This window comes from Pistacia vera, unplaced genomic scaffold (assembly GCF_008641045.1).
Source record: "Pistacia vera cultivar Batoury unplaced genomic scaffold, PisVer_v2 Contig40, whole genome shotgun sequence".
NCBI lineage: Eukaryota > Viridiplantae > Streptophyta > Magnoliopsida > Sapindales > Anacardiaceae > Pistacia > Pistacia vera.
The window spans coordinates 1,601,373-1,621,146 of record NW_022196224.1 but is presented as its reverse complement, the minus strand read 5'-3'; the positions used below and the strand labels follow the sequence as shown (position 1 = coordinate 1,621,146).

General features: G+C 37.3%; 5 protein-coding genes across 5 annotated transcripts in view; all 5 read left to right on the top strand.

The window, feature by feature from the left end:
• The first annotated feature begins 178 nt into the window (after window positions 1-178).
• LOC116141713 (probable inactive ATP-dependent zinc metalloprotease FTSHI 2, chloroplastic) lies at window positions 179-6,337 on the top strand. The gene is made up of 11 exons (XM_031427196.1): window positions 179-1,738; window positions 2,502-2,674; window positions 2,853-2,954; window positions 3,062-3,226; window positions 3,360-3,500; window positions 3,739-3,897; window positions 4,715-4,800; window positions 5,006-5,084; window positions 5,316-5,438; window positions 5,642-5,698; window positions 5,779-6,337. The coding sequence occupies exons 1-11, from the start codon at window positions 370-372 to the stop codon at window positions 5,992-5,994; spliced, it is 2,670 nt and encodes an 889-aa protein (XP_031283056.1). The 5' UTR covers window positions 179-369; the 3' UTR covers window positions 5,995-6,337.
• Window positions 6,075-7,875, top strand: LOC116141586 (probable inactive ATP-dependent zinc metalloprotease FTSHI 2, chloroplastic). Its single transcript, XM_031427070.1, has 5 exons — window positions 6,075-6,210; window positions 6,329-6,441; window positions 6,673-6,795; window positions 6,999-7,055; window positions 7,136-7,875. Exons 1-5 carry the CDS (start codon window positions 6,075-6,077, stop codon window positions 7,349-7,351), a joined length of 645 nt encoding a protein of 214 aa, XP_031282930.1. The 3' UTR covers window positions 7,352-7,875.
• Window positions 7,876-8,568: 693 nt separating this feature from the next.
• Window positions 8,569-9,363, top strand: LOC116141585 (mavicyanin). The gene is made up of 2 exons (XM_031427069.1): window positions 8,569-8,761; window positions 8,999-9,363. The coding sequence occupies exons 1-2, from the start codon at window positions 8,569-8,571 to the stop codon at window positions 9,361-9,363; spliced, it is 558 nt and encodes a 185-aa protein (XP_031282929.1).
• A 1,072-nt stretch (window positions 9,364-10,435) lies between these two features.
• On the top strand, window positions 10,436-12,921 carry LOC116141759 (ankyrin repeat-containing protein NPR4-like). Its single transcript, XM_031427243.1, is given in 4 exon segments — window positions 10,436-10,746; window positions 10,749-10,889; window positions 11,028-11,446; window positions 11,621-12,921. Coding segments are annotated over 4 exon segments (1,953 nt in total). The 5' UTR covers window positions 10,436-10,439; the 3' UTR covers window positions 12,707-12,921.
• A 1,048-nt stretch (window positions 12,922-13,969) lies between these two features.
• LOC116141584 (DNA repair protein RadA-like) overlaps window positions 13,970-19,774 on the top strand; it is a 58,554-nt gene continuing 52,749 nt past the window's right edge. The window contains exon 1 of the mRNA XM_031427068.1: window positions 13,970-14,860. Coding sequence (XP_031282928.1) covers window positions 14,190-14,860 — 671 coding nt within the window. The 5' untranslated portion in view covers window positions 13,970-14,189. The remainder of the gene's footprint in view (window positions 14,861-19,774) is intronic.

The following is a 19,774-nucleotide window of genomic DNA, read 5'->3' as shown; positions in this document are numbered from 1 at the left end:
TTTCAGACCATTATGCAATGCTTCCTAAAAATACAATTACTATTAAGATGAAGCAAGCAGATGGGCCTAATTTGACACCTGAATGGGCCTAATCCATTATAACAAATCGTAACCTGAACGGTGTCGTTTGGGTGTATTCACTGGGCTCTCCTTCGGCTATCTACAAGCTTTTTGAGTTTTGACACAGCGGCGAAGCTCTCTTTCTACTTCAATGTCGATTCAACCAAAGCTCAATTCCCTCTCAAGTTCACCCTCACATTCTCATTTCACCATGTAAGTCTTTACTCTAGCTTCAAGGCCTTTCCACATATTATCAAAATTCATAATTTTTTTACACATTTTTTGTTAAGTTGAAGTATTTACATTTACATGGCTTGTAACTTCTCTTTTGGTTCTTCACTATCACTTGATTTTGTTTCCACAAAACCCAAAAACAAAAACCCTAGGAACCTACGAAATTTTCAAAATTTCCCCTCATTTTCATGTAAAAACCAAACCGTTGGCCTGGAGAATGAAGATGAAAACCAGAAAGCTAATAAAACCCATTTGAGTCTTTTAACAATACCTGTAACTTTGATTGTTATCTCCACTTCACTTGCACAAAAGCCTTGTTATGCTGCACCAACTGTGACTTCAGACAGAAAGAAGAAAACCCAGAAAAAGACACAAAAGACACAAAAGACACAAGAGGCATTGACTCCAGAACAGCTAAGAAATTGGGCAAAAGATTTGCCTATTGTGTCAAATAGGATTGCATATACTGAGATATTGAATTTGAAACAAGAGGGTAAGCTTAAACATGTGATTAAATCGTCTGGTGTTGGTTTAAGACAAAAAGCAGAACCTATTTTGGTAGTTTTGGAGGATTCTAGAGTGTTAAGGACTGTTTTACCATCGATTGATAGTAATAGGAGGTTTTGGGAATCTTGGGATAAGTTGAAGATTGATAATTTATGTGTTAATGCATATACACCTCCGATTAAGAAACCGGAGGTGCCTCATCCGTATTTAGGGTTTTTGTGGAAAGTGCCTGAGTCTATGTTGGAAATGTTTAAACCTAAGAAAGAGTCAAAAAGGGCGGCGGAGATTAGGAGAGCGAGAGAAGAGTTTAAGAGGCAAAAGAAAGAAGAATTGAAGAGGATGAGGGAAGAAAGGGAAATGATTGAGAAGATGATGAAGGTCCAAAAGAAAGAGGAGGAGAGGCAAAAGAGAATGGAGATTAGAAAGAAAAAGTATGAGGAGTCACTGGAAAATAGAAGGACGAATTATGAGTATATGGCAGATATGTGGGATGCTATGGCACAAGATTCAAACGTGGCAACACTTTTGGGAGTGGTGTTTTTTGTGATATTTTATAGGACAGTTGTGCTTAGCTACAGGAAGCAGAAGAAGGATTACGAGGACAGGTTGAAGATTGAGAAGGCAGAGGCAGAGGAGAGAAGGAAGATGAGGGAGTTGGAGAGGGAGATGGAGGGTCTTGAGGCCGTTGATGAGGATGAGACTGAGCTAGGGAAAGGAGAGCAGAATCCATATTTAAAAATGGCTATGCAGTTCATGAAGTCAGGTGCACGTGTACGGCGTGCACATGGTAGAGGGCTGCCACAGTATTTGGAGAGAGGTGTGGACGTGAAATTTTCAGATGTTGCTGGGCTTGGGAAGATACGTCTTGAGCTTGAAGAAATTGTCAAGTTTTTCACTCATGGGGAGATGTACAGGAGGAGAGGAGTGAGAATACCAGGTCGCATTCTCTGAAACCCTAATAATTTTGCTGTTTGACTTCTGTTATTAGGTTATTTCATTTCATATTTGCTTAATTGGTGTTGAGGCCTGAATAAGGAGCTTCTTATTTTGAAAACTTTTTATTTTTGGGAAATCTGAATAATAGGTTTTCAATTGTTTGAATCATTGTGTTTTTTTGTTTGTTAACGAGCAGCAGTTACATGATTGAATTTATGAGACTTATTGGAAGAGATATCTTCTGAGTCCAATATCAAGCTCCTTACCCTTTTCTATACGGGTTCTGTATTACTGTTGCTTATTGATGCTTGAAGGTGCTTGTTAGCATAGGGGCACAAATAAACAGTTATTTGTGCTTAATAATGTCTTAGTGGAATATCTTCAACTACCATGGGACATTTATCAAAAGAAACATAAAAGAATCTTGAACAAAGTATCATGTTATTTAAGATGACACATTCAATTTAAGAGACTAGCATATTTTCTGGGAACAGTATTCTTGTGTTCTCTATAAATCAGTTGGATGCTCAACCAGTAATCTCATTGTAATTGAGATTTCTTTGGTTTTGGGATCAATGACGTGCATCTAGCCTCTTCTTGTCAACCATGTGCCTCTTTTATACAAAGCTTGTAAGTTGTCACAGGTTGACAACGAAACCTCTATGGATTAGATTAACTGATAGAGCATGTTGCAGTTTCTTATAGACTTGGGTTCAAGTTCTTGCCAAGCTCAAACACTTTCTTCATCTGAAATTCTCAATCAGGTGGCATACTTCTATGTGGCCCTCCTGGGGTGGGGAAGACATTACTAGCAAAAGCTGTGGCTGGTGAGGCAGGCGTGAATTTCTTCTCTATTTCTGCATCTCAGTTTGTTGAAATATATGTTGGAGTTGGTGCATCTCGTGTCCGATCACTTTACCAGGAGGCACGGGACAATGTAAGTGTTGCCTCACAAAGTATCAAATGCATCTTATTTTCTTAGAAAACCTTCTGCCATTCTCATACATCATTTGGTTTTCTTCTTCATTATTTGTTATATAATTCATTAACTTTTGGAGGTTTTAACATCATACCCCAAATTATAATAAGTTGTTGGTTGATGTTGGTCCATGTAGGCCCCGTCTGTTGTATTTATTGATGAATTGGATGCTGTTGGAAGGGAACGTGGTTTAATTAAGGGTTCTGGTGGACAAGAACGTGATGCTACTCTTAATCAGGTAGGTTGCAACAATAGTTTCTTTCAAGTAATGTAAATTGTCTGTATTCAATTGGTGTTAGAGCCTCTGTCTGTAAATTACTACTCAATGTTGTTGATGCATTACAGCTTCTTGTCTGCTTGGATGGGTTTGAAGGAAGAGGGAATGTGATTACTATCGCTTCCACAAATAGACCAGACATTCTAGATCCAGCCCTTGTGAGGCCTGGACGATTTGACCGTAAAATTTACATTCCTAAACCTGGTCTTATTGGCCGCATGGAAATTCTGAAGGTAATTATTAACGATGCATATACTTATTTTTGGCATCTTAGATGACATTGCGATAACAAAATCATTATGCAGCTGGCATTTTTAACCCTTTCAATTATGACTACTGATTCTTTTTCCTAGTTCGTGGCTATAGGTCCATGCTCGAAAGAAGCCAATGGCAGAGGATGTAGACTACCTGGCTGTTGCTAGTATGACTGATGGAATGGTTGGTGCAGAGCTAGCAAATATAATTGAAGTTGCTGCTATTAACATGATGCGTGATGGAAGAACTGAGGTATTGGCTACTTTTGTGAATATTATAGCTTTTTGTTCTTTCTTCAGTATGACAAAATCCAGGATGCATATCATATTCCTTGATATTAACATTTAAACAAGTTCCAGTCCAATGCTCATGGTTTGTTGGCTTTTGATACGTTGAGTTAATTCTTTATGGAGATGCTTTACCTGCAGTTCTGATAATTGCCTTTGTGCAGTCCAAGGCAATAGTAAAGAATGTGTTTTTACTTTTGTAGATTACAACTGATGACTTACTACAAGCTGCGCAAATAGAAGAGAGGGGAATGCTAGACAGAAAGGAGAGGAGCCTTGAGACATGGAGACAAGTAGCTATAAATGAAGCAGCAATGGCTGTTGTAGCTGTGAACTTTCCTGACCTTAAAAATATTGAGTTTGTATGTTCTTTGCGCTTCATTCTTTTTACGTGTTTTTTGCATGCAGTTAATTTGTGGTATTGCCAATCTTTTTCAATGACCATGGTAAGTTTATGCTAAGAGGTATCTGTTAAAACATTAGACCTTTGAAAGTACAAGTTTATGCTTATAAGACGAATGGATCTGACTTCTGTCAGTTGGCTAGTTTTAAAACTGTATGAAGATCATAGTTAGTTGAACTACTACCTTTGGTTCCATGTTATTTTGTACTTAAGGGTGATGATGATCACGTTGTCACATAACGGAAAACTAACAAGAAAGGAACTAATTTTTCCTAGAAATTCTGTCATATTTAAATGCCTGATCTTCGCTGACCTTTGGGTCATTGTTATGAAGATTATTTTATTGTAATATTGCCTTGAATTGTCATGTCAGTTTTGGTAGACACCTATTTAATTGTCATGTCAGTTTTAGTAGACACCTACCGAATTGTCATTTCTCTAAAATTTCAGTACAATAATAGCTGTAAAAAAGCATTGTTGTGCTTCATACTTTGTGGCATTCTGTGGCTTGAAGATCAGTTCCTTTCTTTCTTTACGAATTTATGAAATTTACTAGAAACAAAGGACACAAAAATAGTGCTTTTTCCTGAGCCATCCACTTTTTCTTATGTGCCTTTATCATCTTTGAGATTGAGTTTCTTCTAATATTTCTCTCATTGCTCTTATGTATCTGGAAGTATTGTATTTTATAATTTCATTGTTCTGCATCCAAATATATGTTTTAGTTTCTACGTTAAAGGTACAAAAAACAGTTATGCCTTATTGCTTTTGAGCAGGCAACAATTGCTCCTAGAGCTGGTAGGGAGTTGGGTTACGTTCGGTTGAAAATGGACCATATGAGATTCAAGGAAGGATTGCTAAGGCATGTCTTGCTTAAACTCTTTGTTTCTTCACATTTTTGTGGCATTAAGGACTATTAAGAATTCCAAAATAGTGAACCTCTCACTAGTTGTGTTTGTCCTTCGTAATTCAGTTTCTATGGAGGATTAGTTGCTTATTGTAATGGCGTATTAAACCATGTGACTGTTATCTCTTCCTTTTTAACCAAGCCGTTTCTTGGTATGCAGTCGGCAATCCCTGCTGGATTATATCACTGTTCAACTAGCTCCACGTGCTGCTGATGAGCTTTGGAATGGTGAAGGTCAGGTAAGAAAAACTTCACTTAATACTTTTTTCCTCAAGGAATGTGCTAGTTGACATATTCTTCTGTGATACTTTGTGACGCTTCTATTACATTCTCTATCTAGGTTATGAGGTCATAAGAAGGGCTTTCTATGGTTTTTATAAGACCTAGTTTTGTTTAATATCATTGTGCTTTCTGGATTTATTTATCTAATTTGATACTTGAAATTCCATTCCTTCATCGAATTATTCCAGCTGAGTACAATATGGGCGGAGGCAGCTGATAATGCTAGATCAGCAGCACGAGCCTTTGTTCTTGGTGGCCTGTCTGATAAGCATTATGGATTATCCAACTTCTGGGTAGCAGATCGAATTAATGTATGGAATCACTCTTCTTACCTTTCTATTTGAGGTTTCTAAGCTTTGTTTTGGCATCATTTGCAGTTGATTAATTTTTGAAATTGTTCATGGCCAAAAATTGTGGCCTTTTCATTAAGTATGTTTGTTCTGTGTATCCATAATGTTGTGGGACTATAGATCTAAATCCTGATGCTTATTTTGATTTGTTTTTTAATCTTCAGGAAATTGATTCTGAGGCATTGCAGATTGTGAACTCGAGTTATGAGCGTGCAAAAGAGGTAAATTTTTATATATCAAGAGTAGCATATTTTTACAACTTTTACTATCTGCTTCTGTATAAACAGTGTTTTCATATCAGATCCTGCAACGAAACCATAAACTTATGGATGCTGTGGTAGATGAGCTTGTCGAGAAGAAAAGTTTGACGAAACAAGAGTTCTTTCATCTCGTTGAGTTGCATGGCTGCATACAACCCAGGCCACACAGTATACTCGACCTGAGGGCTGCCAAACGTGCACAATTTCAAGAACAGATGATTATCCAGGATGCATCATCTGTTGGGAGCAATGCGTGAGCGAGTTGCTTAATCTTCAATTTGGGGAGAGTAACATGTGACCCTGAACTCGGCTTTTTGAAGGGCTGCATATCGATGATATGGAATGCTGGAATTACCTGTCTGCTGACTGCTGTGCGAGCCTATCCTTAGAAAGTAATCACATATTGAAACCTATCTGCGTCGATGAACCAGTGAAACATGCATTGCAGAAGCCATGGTTCCATGCCGGATCAAGTTTAATCACGTGCCAGCCTATCTTTTGAAGTCCTCTCATTTTCGGGCTCACTCTGTCATTTACAGATGCATTTTACGCTGAAATATAATTAAATATTATACTATTCCATTTTTGGAGTTAAAAAAATAANAAGCCGTTTCTTGGGTTGCAGTCGGCAATCCCTGCTGGATTATATCACTGTTCAACTAGCTCCACGTGCTGCTGATGAGCTTTGGAATGGTGAAGGTCAGGTAAGAAAAACTTCACTTAATACTTTTTTCCTCAAGGAATGTGCTAGTTGACATATTCTTCTGTGATACTTTGTGACGCTTCTATTACATTCTCTATCTAGGTTATGAGGTCATAAGAAGGGCTTTCTATGGTTTTTATAAGACCTAGTTTTGTTTAATATCATTGTGCTTTCTGGATTTATTTATCTAATTTGATACTTGAAATTCCATTCCTTCGTCGAATTATTCCAGCTGAGTACAATATGGGCGGAGGCAGCTGATAATGCTAGATCAGCAGCACGAGCCTTTGTTCTGGGTGGCCTGTCTGATAAGCATTATGGATTATCCAACTTCTGGGTAGCAGATCGAATTAATGTATGGAATCACTCTTCTTACCTTTCTATTTGAGGTTTCTAAGCTTTGTTTTGGCATCATTTGCAGTTGATTAATTTTTGAAATTGTTCATGGCCAAAAATTGTGGCCTTTTCATTAAGTATGTTTGTTCTGTGTATCCATAATGTTGTGGGACTATAGATCTAAATCCTGATGCTTATTTTGATTTGTTTTTTAATCTTCAGGAAATTGATTCTGAGGCATTGCAGATTGTGAACTCGAGTTATGAGCGTGCAAAAGAGGTAAATTTTTATATATCAAGAGTAGCATATTTTTACAACTTTTACTATCTGCTTCTGTATAAACAGTGTTTTCATATCAGATCCTGCAACGAAACCATAAACTTATGGATGCTGTGGTAGATGAGCTTGTCGAGAAGAAAAGTTTGACGAAACAAGAGTTCTTTCATCTCGTTGAGTTGCATGGCTGCATACAACCCAGGCCACCCAGTATACTCGACCTGAGGGCTGCCAAACGTGCACAATTTCAAGAACAGATGATTACCCAGGATGCATCATCTGTCGGGAGCAATGCGTGAGCGAGTTGCTTAATCTTCAATTTGGGGAGAGTAACATGTGACCCTGAACTCGGCTTTTGGAAGGGCTGCATATCGATGACATGGAATGCCGGAATTACCTGTCTGCTGACTGCTGTGCGAGCCTATCTTTAGAAAGTAATCACATATTGAAACCTATCTGTGTCGATGAACCAGTGAAACATGCATTGCAGAAGCCATGGTTCCATGCCGGAGCAAGTTTAATAACGTGCCAGCCTATCTTTTGAAGTCCTCTCATTTTCGGGCTCACTCTGTCATTTACAGATGCATTTTACGCTGAAATATAATTAAATATTATACTATTCCATTTTTGGAGTTAAAAAAAAAAAAAAAAAAAAAATACTTATTTCTGATCCTTGTAAGTTCCTTAGATTTTTTGGTAGGAGCCTGGTGCTAGTTAAAACATGATGTATTGGCAACCAAATCAAGATGTATACAAACAAAACCTCTAAGCATATTACGATCCCTGGCAAATAATTCTTGTTTTTGGTAATTTAAATTATTGTAATACAATTTTTTTTTTCATTGATGAACGGATAACAATCACGATTTATAGGCCCTAACCACCATATGATGATCTAGTAGTCATTAAGATTTCTGAGTGTATTATTTAAGAGATTATAAGTTCGATCTATTTGAGTTTTTAATAAGGGTGACTATTGAGAGAATTTACTCGATTGTCAATTTCAGATTTTTGGAGATTAATTGAGTTATGCACAAATTGGTCAGGACACTCTCGGTCATTAAAAAAAAAAAAAAAAAAAAAAAAAAAAAAAAAAAAAAAAAAAAAAAAAAAAAGATTTATAGGCCCATTTGCGCCCCTCTTTAAACAGTCCAGCAACATCTCATTTACATTTTCTCTTGTTATTGCTGGTTAAATTAATTTGTTATTAATAAATATCAGAAATTTTCTGAATTTGTTTATAATTATTTGTTTATGGGATATGAATTTCGCAGCATTATTTCAAACTTTAACCGCAAGCATCTTAATGGCATGCACACTGCACACGTTCCCATGAACTCCCGATAACTACCAATAACCGCCGCATGCTGCCCACTCTCTATGTTCTCTATTTTATAATACTCTTCTTGTTCCAAACTTTACATGAAACTCAAACTCAACTCAACTCATTTTCCTAATTGCTTTCAAACTTTTGCTACCATAGGCAAGAAGAAAAAACACAATGAAGCACACACATATGGCCTCTACTTTGAGTCTCTCTGCAACTTGTATGCTGCTCTTAGCATCCATTCATGGCGGGTTCGGTGTTGAAGCAAAGAAAGAGTTTAAAGTGGGTGATGACTATGGCTGGCAAGAGCCTAGCATGAACAACACTGGGATTTACAGTCATTGGGCATCAAGTAACAGGTTCCATGTTGGGGATTCTCTTTGTGAGTTTCTTTGTTTGTTTTCACCTTCTAATGATTTCCTTAGAGACATTTGTTGATCAAATGCCAATTTTCTTCTATGTCTGTCTCTTAAATATGGCAGAGCGATTGCTGAAAGTTCACTTAGTTGTTCAAACTTATGCTGTATAAATCATTGTACAAGTTTTTAGATGTATTTTAATTTTTGATGTACAAGAATGATCTGATTTTCTCTGGTGTGTTTTGCTCTGTTTTGTGTAGTTTTTGAGTACAAGAATGATTCTATCCTTGAAGTGGACAAATGGGGTTTTTACCATTGCAATGCAAGTGGGGCCATTATTGCCTTCAACAATGGCAAGAGTGTTATTAAGCTTGACAGGCCAGGGCCTTTCTACTTCATCAGTGGAGTTCATGATCACTGCAAGAATGGCCAGAGACTCATTGTTGAGGTGATGGGTTCGCACCCGATCTCACACACTCCCCCAACCATTATTGCAGCTCCTCCTGAACCATTTCTGGCGCCAGGGCCCCTTCAAAGCTCAGCAGAACTTGTTTCAGTGACTGTTTTTTCAGTTTTTATTGCACTTGTTGTTACATTTGTAACAATTGTATGGTGTGCAGCATAACCTGTTGTTTTGTTTTCATGCTATATATCTTCTAGTTTAGTTTTCTTTATTATCAGATTCCAGGTATTGAGTTGGAACTTGGACATTGTTGGTTTAAATTTATGAAGATACATTTATGTTACATTATTCTGGTTTGATTTTAAGCTTTATTTTCTCTGTCTTATTGAGATTTCCCTCCAAGATCACTTGCCCTGCAATCATTCAAATTTCTATGTTCCTGCAGAAATTTTCTAATCTTTGTTCAGAAATCCTCTGCTGCAAGCAAGGATTGATGCACCGACTGACAGTGACCATACTCATGGAAAATTCAAACCCTCTTCTAGGAAGATATATCATTTTGATTATAATCACTAGATATCTCTTTTATTTGCATATTTGCCGTACTCCATTGTTGTTTGGCAGCTACTTTTCCACAGCTGAGGGAAAATAATGCCCCAACTTCTGATTTGGTAAACATAGTCGGTGGGGAAGTTGATGAAGAAAAGTATTTTTCTAAAATTCTTAAATCCTATTACACATTACTGCTTTAGTAGCTGTCTCTCTTTCCTCAGTAAATTTACGGGTAAATACATAAAAGTTGTTAAGAGGAACAAAAGAATGGTTAGCAAGAAATTTAATTAGTTTAATCTGTATTGAATGTTAAGGAATCAAGATGTGACAACAAACAGGAAGATTGGAACTTTCAGAAGTCCTAGTGGATTCCAGATTTTCTCACTAATTTGAGAGTTATTTCACTGTGGACTTGACATTTAGTCGTTTGTTTAACATTCAACTCTGCTATGGTTCTGGAGCCATTCCAGGGCCCGGGGGCTCTGACCCTTTAGCTGTTGAATTAAAATAATGTAAGTCATTCAAACAGTTGTGAAGATTGCATAGAATAGTCAACCTGGTTCAGCGTCAGAAATTTCCTTGAAGATGCTGAGAAGATAAAACATATTGTTCTTATTGCATTATTTCTGTGCTTCTCAGTTTCCTCTCAGTTTCTTGTATACTTTTGAAGCAATTATTAAAGGCTCATTAAGCGAAGCCAGAACTAGAATTGGGCTCTCTATAGCAAACATTAGGAACTTGATGAGATGGATCAAAGGCTACTTGCAGCAATAGTGAGGAATGACCTACCCAGTTTCATTAGATTATTTCAAGAAGATGAAGCAATTCTGGAACAAACCACTAAATCCTTGAGCACAGCACTACACATTGCTGCAAGGTATGGACACATCAAATTGGTGACAGAAATTATTAGATTGCGGCCAGAGATGACTGCAGCTGAGAATAAGAACTTGGAGACTCCATTGCACGATGCCTGTCGCCAGGGGAATGCAGATGTTGTAAGGCTACTAATGTAAACCGATCCATGGGTGTCTTGCAGGTGTAACTCTGAAAACAAAGTTTATTGTTCATTGCCTGCAGCAACGGGCATCTGGAAGTAGTAAAGTTTCTATTGTGTCAGCCCTGGTTGCTGGAGACAGAAGAAAATAATGATGATCTAACTTCTCTTCATGTTGCAGTTTCTAAAGGGCATGCAGGTAAGAATTTTTTCTTTGATTGATCTTTGTTTAGTTAGTCTTCCAAGTACTGAAAGCATTTTATATTTTCTTTAACACTAGCTAGCTTCAAGTTCAAGTTCTATTTATGTACTGATACTAATCAAACCAATGGTGCAGATATAGTTGCGCATTTGTTGAAAATATGTCCAAACTTGGCTCAAAAGATTGACAAAAATGGATATTCTCCATTGCACTATGCTTGTAGTAAAGGACGTGTTGCGATAACGAAAATGCTTCTATGGTTTGACTCAGACCTTGCTCTGCAATTTGATAACCATGGTTACACACCATTGCATTTGGTAGCTATGAACGGTGATGTTGCAATCTTCAAGGAATTTATGGCAGCAGCTCGGTCATCCTTTCAGATGCTCACAAAAAATGAATCAGAAACTGTGTTTCATCTTGCTGTAAGATTCAATCATTCTGATGCTCTTAAATATTTGACAAAGGTTTTCAGTTCCACCTATCTCCTCCACAGAGCAGACAGATTTGGTAACACCAATTTACATATTGCAATCTCCCAAGGAAACTATAATGTCAGTATAGATCTCTCTGTGTGAGCTTCTGTTAGTGCATACACATTTTTGATACTGGTTTTGTTTGGCATTACTATCTTCTAATTCCATTTTTCAAGGTTTTTTTTTTTTATTTTTTTTATTTTATTGAAGTTCTTGTGTACCCTGCTGATTGAAGATGCTAATCTTGTTCAGTTAGCTGAGTATATCTTGCCTAAAATGAAGACGAAAATTAATTATTGGAACTATGAAGGACATACCGCCCTTGACATCCTCAGCCAGGCTGGATCTGCTTCAGGCATTCAGCACCTTAAGGACCAGATAATGAAAGCAGGAGGCAAAATGGGCATTGAAATTCCTCAATCACTGATACCTGAAATCCCCACAGATGCACTAGAAAATGAACCTGGTAGGTCTCTAGCCTATATATATGACATTCAAATGCAGGAACATAATAAAGCAGTCCAGAATCAAGACAGAGAGAAACCGAAAGTTCAGGGTAGCCACTTATCTGAACCGGAGTCCTCATCAAAACGGAGTACCCAAACCATTACGCCTGAGCAGAAGCGTCAGAGCAAGAAACACAGGCGAGAACTAATTCAGATGTACAAGCGTGATCATCATAAACATCATGATGCATATAGAGAGGCGCTACAAAATGCACGGAACACAATCACACTAGTCTCCATTTTGATTGCCACAGTTACATTCACTGCAGGCATTAGTCCTCCTGGTGGTGTCTACCAGGAAGGACCATTGAAGGGAAAATCAACAGTGGGAAGAACAACAGCTTTTAAGGTGTTTGCAATAAGCAACAACATTGCATTGTTCACATCTTTATGCATTGTGGTTGTTCTAGTCAGCATCATCCCCTTTCGAAGAAAATCACTGATGAAGCTGTTGGTTGTTGCTCACAAGGTAATGTGGGTGGCTGTAGCCTTCATGGCGACGGCTTATGTTGCAGCTACATGGGTGATCATGCCACATGGCCAGGGGGATAAATGGACATTGGAGGTTCTAGTGTCCATTTGCAGTGGGACTGTTGGATCTGTCTTTGTTTGTTTAGGAGTTATGTTGGTTAGACACTGGCTGGGCAAGTTGAAGTGGAGGAAACATAAGGGGAAACAGGAGAGTAAAGAGAAAGAGAAAGAGAAAGAGAAAGAGAAGGATGAAGAGACTGGGATTTCTGCTGATGTTAATGAAGATGAAAATAAATCACTTTCTAGTAACTCTGATGTATTCAGTTCCATATCTTCAGGATACGGATTTCATCCGTACTGAACATTTTATTTAAGGCCAACTTTTCTGAAGTACTTCTTGGTTGTTTCCATATAAGCTATCTTTATTCCAGGAAAACATTGCATTGTTCAATTGAAAATTCCTTAATTGAAAGATGCATTGAATGATATTGCTTATAGGATAATTCAGACGCATTTTTCAGTAACACGATTTCTATTGCAAAGACTGACTAGATATGTATCCTATTAGTTATCGTATGGCCCTAATCTTTTTAGTCTACGTATTATTATGGATCTTCCAAATTCTGCTTTAGATAATTTTTTATCCAATAATTCTTAGTTTAAACCATAGCTGTTTGCTACCAGTTTCAAGAGCGACGGAAGAAAAACCCTGCAACCTTTATTCGTTCAAGTAACCATATTTTTAAGGCATTAACCATATTGTCTTCATTTAATTGGTTAACTTATGTGGAAAAGAGTGACTGATTCTTTATTTAATTTAGTTGATCTTCTATCAAGTTTTTGGGCTTATTTATCAAGGCATAAGCTGGTTTGTTTTTCAGTTTGACAAATCTATATAATATTTTGCTCAATATGAGAGATATCTGAAATCTGTCCATGTATATATAAACATCAATTCGACTGCTTTTCTTGTTAAAACACTATGATTTTCATTTTCTTTAATAAATATATTTTAAAAAGATTGACTTATCCATTATGGTTTTATGGGTATAAATTGTTATTTCTCCTTCACCATTTTTGATATTCTGGAAACCCCAGAAAGTACATTGCTTTGTTCTCATCATTCCTTTTCGGAGAAAACCTCTCATGAAATTCTTGGTGGTTGCTCACAAAGTGATGTGGGAGGCGGTAGCATTCATGGCAGCCCCTTTTGTTGCAGCCACATTGGTGATCATGCCACATGGCCAGAAGAATAGATGGACATTTGAGGTCTTAGACTCTTATTGTCCATTTGCAGCGCCATTATGGGGTCTGTGTTCTTCTGTATAGGGGTTACGTTGGTTTGAAGTGTAGGAAAGAGCGGGGAAAAGTGACACCAACTACTGAAGATCAGTCATGTTCCAGACTTCCAATAGTAACTTCGATGCATACAGAGCCAGATTTGTAGGATATCATGCCTACTGAACAATCTTATTTTGGAAGATGATGTTCCAAAACTGAAGATCAGTCATGTTCCGGTAGTACCTGAGTGTTTTGATCTTCACCTTTGTGAATCATGGCAGACAATATACGACAACTCTGTCATTAGCTTTCTACTTGACCGACTTGTCCCTTAATAATATTTTTGATAGAATACACACCGTCCATTGAGGCAAAGATATGGATACGACCGACATTAGTTTCTAGCGTTTGTAACAATATTACATGTCGTCTATTAGTCCTCCAGGCAAACGACAATACCGCACATTTCATTTTACATATATATGCCCTCCTTTTAAAAACTTTCGCGGTTTCTTCCTCTGCAAAACCCTAACAAAACCCTAGAATCCCTCTCTTTCTTTCACATGCAATTCCCAGAAATGAAATCAGCTCTCAGATGCTTCCACTCTCCTAAACTTCTTCTCCCTCTCCTCAAACCATCCCACTCTCTTTCTCGCCAATTTCCTCAAATTTCCCGCCAAATCCACTCCGTAAACCCTCGTCTCTGCTCCGAACCCGACTCCAGCCATCCACCCGAAACCCCAAGTCCCCCTCGTGTATGGTCTATTTATGATCCTGTCGCTGCTGGTCATGCTACCAAAATGACGGTTACAGGCAGCGAAGAAGCTCGAGAGCTGGAGCCCGTCCCAGTTCCGGAGTCGAGTGTTGGTGATGATTTGGAGAGGGAGATGGTTTATGGGAAGTTAAGAAGTCAAAGTTCAGGGGATTTGGAGAAACCCCACGTGAAGAAGAACGGTAGTTTAGGCGTTGGGGGCATAATAGGAAATAAGAAGAAAGGGAAGGGCAATAGAGTAAGTTGGGTTTGTGCCGACTGTGGCCACACGGATGGGCAGTGGTGGGGGACGTGTCGGTCGTGTAAGAGCGTGGGGACGATGCAGATGTTTTCTGAAGGGGATAGTGGAAATAGACACGTGGTGGAGAGGACTTGGCTGCCGCAGAAGCCGGAACAGGTGCAGCCAATGCGTCTGCGAGATGTGAACAAGGGGATTAGTCAGTTGAATTGGAGAATTCCTTTGTAAGCAGTGAATATTTGAAGTGATATAATTGGTTTTATTTTTGTTTTTAAAAGTTAAAATTTTTTTCCCATTAATGTTTTCCTTAGAGAAATGTTAAAATTAGTTAAATTCACTTCCTGAGTAATGCCATGTGTCTTGTTTAGTTTTGTCAATCTACATAAATATTGCGAACATGGAGTGGAGTGTTATAGAGAGTGACTTAACCAGCTGTTGCTACACTCCTCTGCTTAGTGATACCCAAAGGTCCATTGGCCTTACTTGCATGTGAACCAGGTCGCAAATTTGGAACAAGTGTAAGATATTGCAACCTTTAGTAACGAAGAAATCTGTGAGGTGTAGTAGGGTCAAGTGGAGTGAGTGGATGGAAGATCACGAATCATTTGGGTGGAGTGAGTGGATGCAAGATTAGGAATCATTCGGGAGTTTTTCTTATGTATTGGGTAAGTTTTAGTTTGAGATTATTTAATATGAATGAACAGATGTGATTACTGTGGTCAATTGGGCAGAGGTTGAGGGGACTGACTTGTAAGAAAAATGAGATAATGGACTTGTAAATGCTTTGTTCATGTCAAAGTGAATCTGAAGTCTGCCTTTACAAATAGTTATATTAAGCAAAGTTTAACCCGAGATTCTTATAATGGAAGGTACTTGTCATTTCCATTTTGGTTCTTGTGTCTCTTGATATTAGGTCTGGACCCTTTGGGAATGAAGTTGCTAGGGTGCTTGGTGGTGGTCTTGTACCAGGTTTGTTTCATGTGACTGTTTCTATTTCTTATTTTCGTTAATTGCTTGGAGTTATTAACTTCCTTGTTTTCTTACTTGTTGATGCTGAATTTATTTGATGGTGGTTATTGGAGATATGATACTGTATTTATAAGCTAGAATTGTTTACTAGTTAATGTCAGTTAAATGTATTTATTCTTACATATTTATTTCATTATCCAACATTTTAGGGCCGAAACTTTATCAATTTAATTAGTTAGAATTCTTGGAAGCCAACCTTTTGAAATCTTATTTGGGCCTTGAATAGCATTAGATACTATACTTCTCTCCCTCCTTCCCTCCCTTTGCATGTATTGCATCTTGTTGTCAGATTTACTACCTATGTGGCCTCTGTTCTAGAAATTCAGTTTTAACTGAAAAAAAGTTGCATTGTGTTCAAAGAAATTTTTGTTGTAATACCTCACTATTCTATTTCTGGCTGACAGCATGAATCCTTCTATTTCAGCATCAGCTTATTAAAAGAAATGACCTTAGTGCCTTAAGAATTTTTCTCCCCTGTAAATTGGATATTCCTAAACTTATTTTTTCATTGTTTATGATTGCTGGTTTACAGGCTCTTTAGTTTTGGTTGGTGGCGATCCTGGTGTTGGCAAGAGCACACTGCTGTTGCAGGTATGTAATTCCTGCAAGCGTTAAATTTTGGCTCATGGATCTTCATTCTACAGACAGACATATGAATGCTCTATCAAAATACTGAGGAATTTAATTCCTTGATTTATTGCATGATTCATTTTTGTGTAATAATAGCTTTCTTTTCATGTCAATTTTTACATTTGAACTGGCAGATGGCCGCAATAATAGCTGAAGGTCGTGATGTTGGTGAATGTGCTCCAGTTGTGTATGTCTCTGGTGAAGAGGTTAGTGTTTTCATGTTGATAATTGTCTTTTCTTTCAAAGCATGACTATGGCATGTCGTGTACATTTTTCAGCTTTCTAATTCTTTTCGGTGTGTTTTTCGTTGTGTGTGTGTGTGTGTTGTTTTGATTTTTTTTTTTTTTATATACAAAAATAATAATTTTTTTTTTTTATAGAATTAATAGTGGAAATGTTTTCTACAAAAGTGGACTAGATGACCACTGAGAGAACTAAAGTTCTAAGGAGGGTTGACTACCCTTTTAGGCTTATGCTTTTCTTTGTTTCTTTGGCGTCTGTTAGGTAGTCATTAAATAAATAACTAAATAGCTTTTACTTTTTTAGGACCTTTGATGAGATTGTTTTGCACGGTTTAATTTGTCAAACATAGAAGCATGATTATGTTCACTCTTTTGAATTGAATTATAGTATTTTTAGTGTTTCGTGAATTTCTAACTGATAGTTTGCTGAAAACTTCATCAGATGGGAGACATGCTTAAAATGCTTTGAATAGATCTTGGGTTATTTGATTCTAGGTTAGTTTCTGGAAGCCTATTTAGCTTCTGGATTGGGAAATCATGCTATATGTTGTTGTTAAATGTTGCAATTGTGGTTTCATTATGGATATGCAGACATCAAGACACCTTTAAGACTTTAGAGTAATACTTGTTTCCCTTTTGTTTCCTCACTGTGACAGAGTGTTGAGCAAATTGGAAATAGAGCTGATCGGATGGAGATTGGAGCGGAGGAACTTTTCTTGTATTGCAGTACCGATGTGGAGGTTCCAGTTTTTATACCAATTTTTCTTATGACTGACCTTTCTGATCTTTTCCTTTGCACAACTACACTATTATGTTTATGATTTTTATATCTGATTGACTCGATTATTATTATTATTTTTATAACTCAATTTTGAAAATTTTCCTTTTTGTATTGTTTTGATTTATGTGTTAACATGAATGCATTGTGAGGTATAAGAGCAATCATTTCTTCCTATTCACCATCCCTCCTTTGCTGCTTTGTGTATTAACATCAAATCAACTTTTTTCTTTGCTATTACTTAACTTCACCTGTACTTGCACCAAAATATCTGTTATAATTGGGTGCAAAGAAGATTTGTGGTTAAGAATGTTTGTTTATGTAATACTGTCATGATCTTCTAATTTTTTTGGATGCCAAGAAGATTTTCGTTTCAGAAAGTTTGTTTGTATTATACATGTCATGATCAAATAATTTTTTTCTTATGCAGAAAGTAGTATTGAACTAAGTATTCTGTGAGTGCTATCCGTGTAATTGCCTGATACTTTTCCTCAGCAGCCAAATTTGTTAGCTTTATCATGAAAGCAAATGTTATGTGTAGTTTTCCGGATCTGGAGCATCATGGGGATGCCCAAAATAATTGGTATCTTTTTCTGATTTCAGGACATATTAGAAAAAGTTCAGCCCCTCTCCCCTCGGGTGCTAATAATTGATTCAATTCAAACAGTTTATTTAAAGGATGTTACTGGAAGCGCTGGAGGGCTCACACAGGTTGATTTTTATGGTCTATTGTCCTGCCATGTCTTAATGCATGTTTTAGCTTAATCTGTTTGACTTATATGCTGCTTCTGTTATGATCTTTGTGAGATGATGTATGAGATGACATAGCTCAAATCATTCTCTAATTTTAACAACCTATTTCTAGTTGATAAAAACTGTAAAATGTTATCATTTGTGAATTAATTTTGTATTATATTCAAATTTTAACCTTGCTCTGCAACCCAAGTTGTTAACATTTCTGAATAGAAATGAGAAGAATGTAAGGATGGCAGATTTTGTAGTTTTGGGTTCTTAATGAGCGTTGCAACTGATATCGTTATAATATGTTTGGGTAATCTTATAGGGTGGTTTTGTGGTTGCATTTTCTTTTGAGTATTAACATTGCATTGATGTACGACAGGTGAGGGAATGTACTTCGGCCTTGCTACGTTTTGCAAAGAAGTCTAACATCCCAATTCTTTTGGTGAGAACACATTCAATTTATTGAATTCTTTCTAAACTCACTTTAATAGAGTGAGAGCACTTTCATAATTAATGGGAAAAATTTGATACTAGGTGTTTGAAATGTGTTTTGTTAAATTCTAAGTATATGCTACATGAATGTTGAATCTATTGTTCAGTTGTTCCTTATTTGGTGGCCGATGTGCAACTCTAAATTATTTCTGGGTGCGTTTGGTTCAATATTTCTACCCATATTCCCAATCCTATTCCTCAAATATTGTTTGGCACATTATTTGAGAAATATTAGTGTATTTTTTAATTACTTTTAGACCCCTTAAGTTTATTAATTTCACTAAATACCTCCAAGAAAAAAAGTTTAAAAATTAGCAAAAACACCCCCACCCACCCATACTTGCCAGATTCCGGCAACCACCGTCGGTGGTAGCCGGAATCTGTCACAACGGCTTACACCACGACCGGAACTAGCCGATTATTCACTGATTTGGCCTTTTCCGGCTAGATCCACAGTAAATTTGGCTGTGGATCTAGCCGGAAAAGGCCAGAGACGGCCAAAGAAATGGCCGTCATTGATGGTCAACGATGGCCAAATCTTGTCCATCGTTGACCGAAAACGATGGCCAAAGATGGACCTTTGCGGTCATCGACGACCACATTTGGCCGTAGATCTGGCCTTTTCCGGCCAGATCCACCACCATATCGACGCGTTACGACACAGATCCGACCGGTCTGGGTCGTAACACAATTTTCCGGCCAGATTTCGGCGGTGGTGACCGAAATTTGGCATTGCGGGTGGTGGGGGTGTTTTTTTCATTTTATATATTATGGTGTTTAATTAAATTAGCAAACTTAGGGGTTTTTTATAAATTTTTAAATTTTACCTCGTAATACTCACTTATTCAACTACCCAATATTATTCCAAAAATCCCATCTAAAATAATAAACCAAACACACCCTCTATTTTTGCTTATCTACAAAGGAATTGCAGTGATTTTTTTTTTTTTTTTTGTAGTGATATCTTGGCTTTTGATTTGTTTCTGTTTAATTTTATACTTACGTTTATGCTTTGTTTCATCAAAATAATTGTTTTGGTACATTGATGGCTGATTTCTAGGCCTTCATGTGAATGCTGTCTACCTGTAATTTTTGTATTCAAATTGCATGGGTTGAACATGGTTAATATTATTGGCTGATCTCTTATGCTTCTGCTCTTTTCTCACTTTCTCCCTCTCTTCTGTTTTTCAGGCTGGGCATGTGACAAAATCTGGTGACATAGCTGG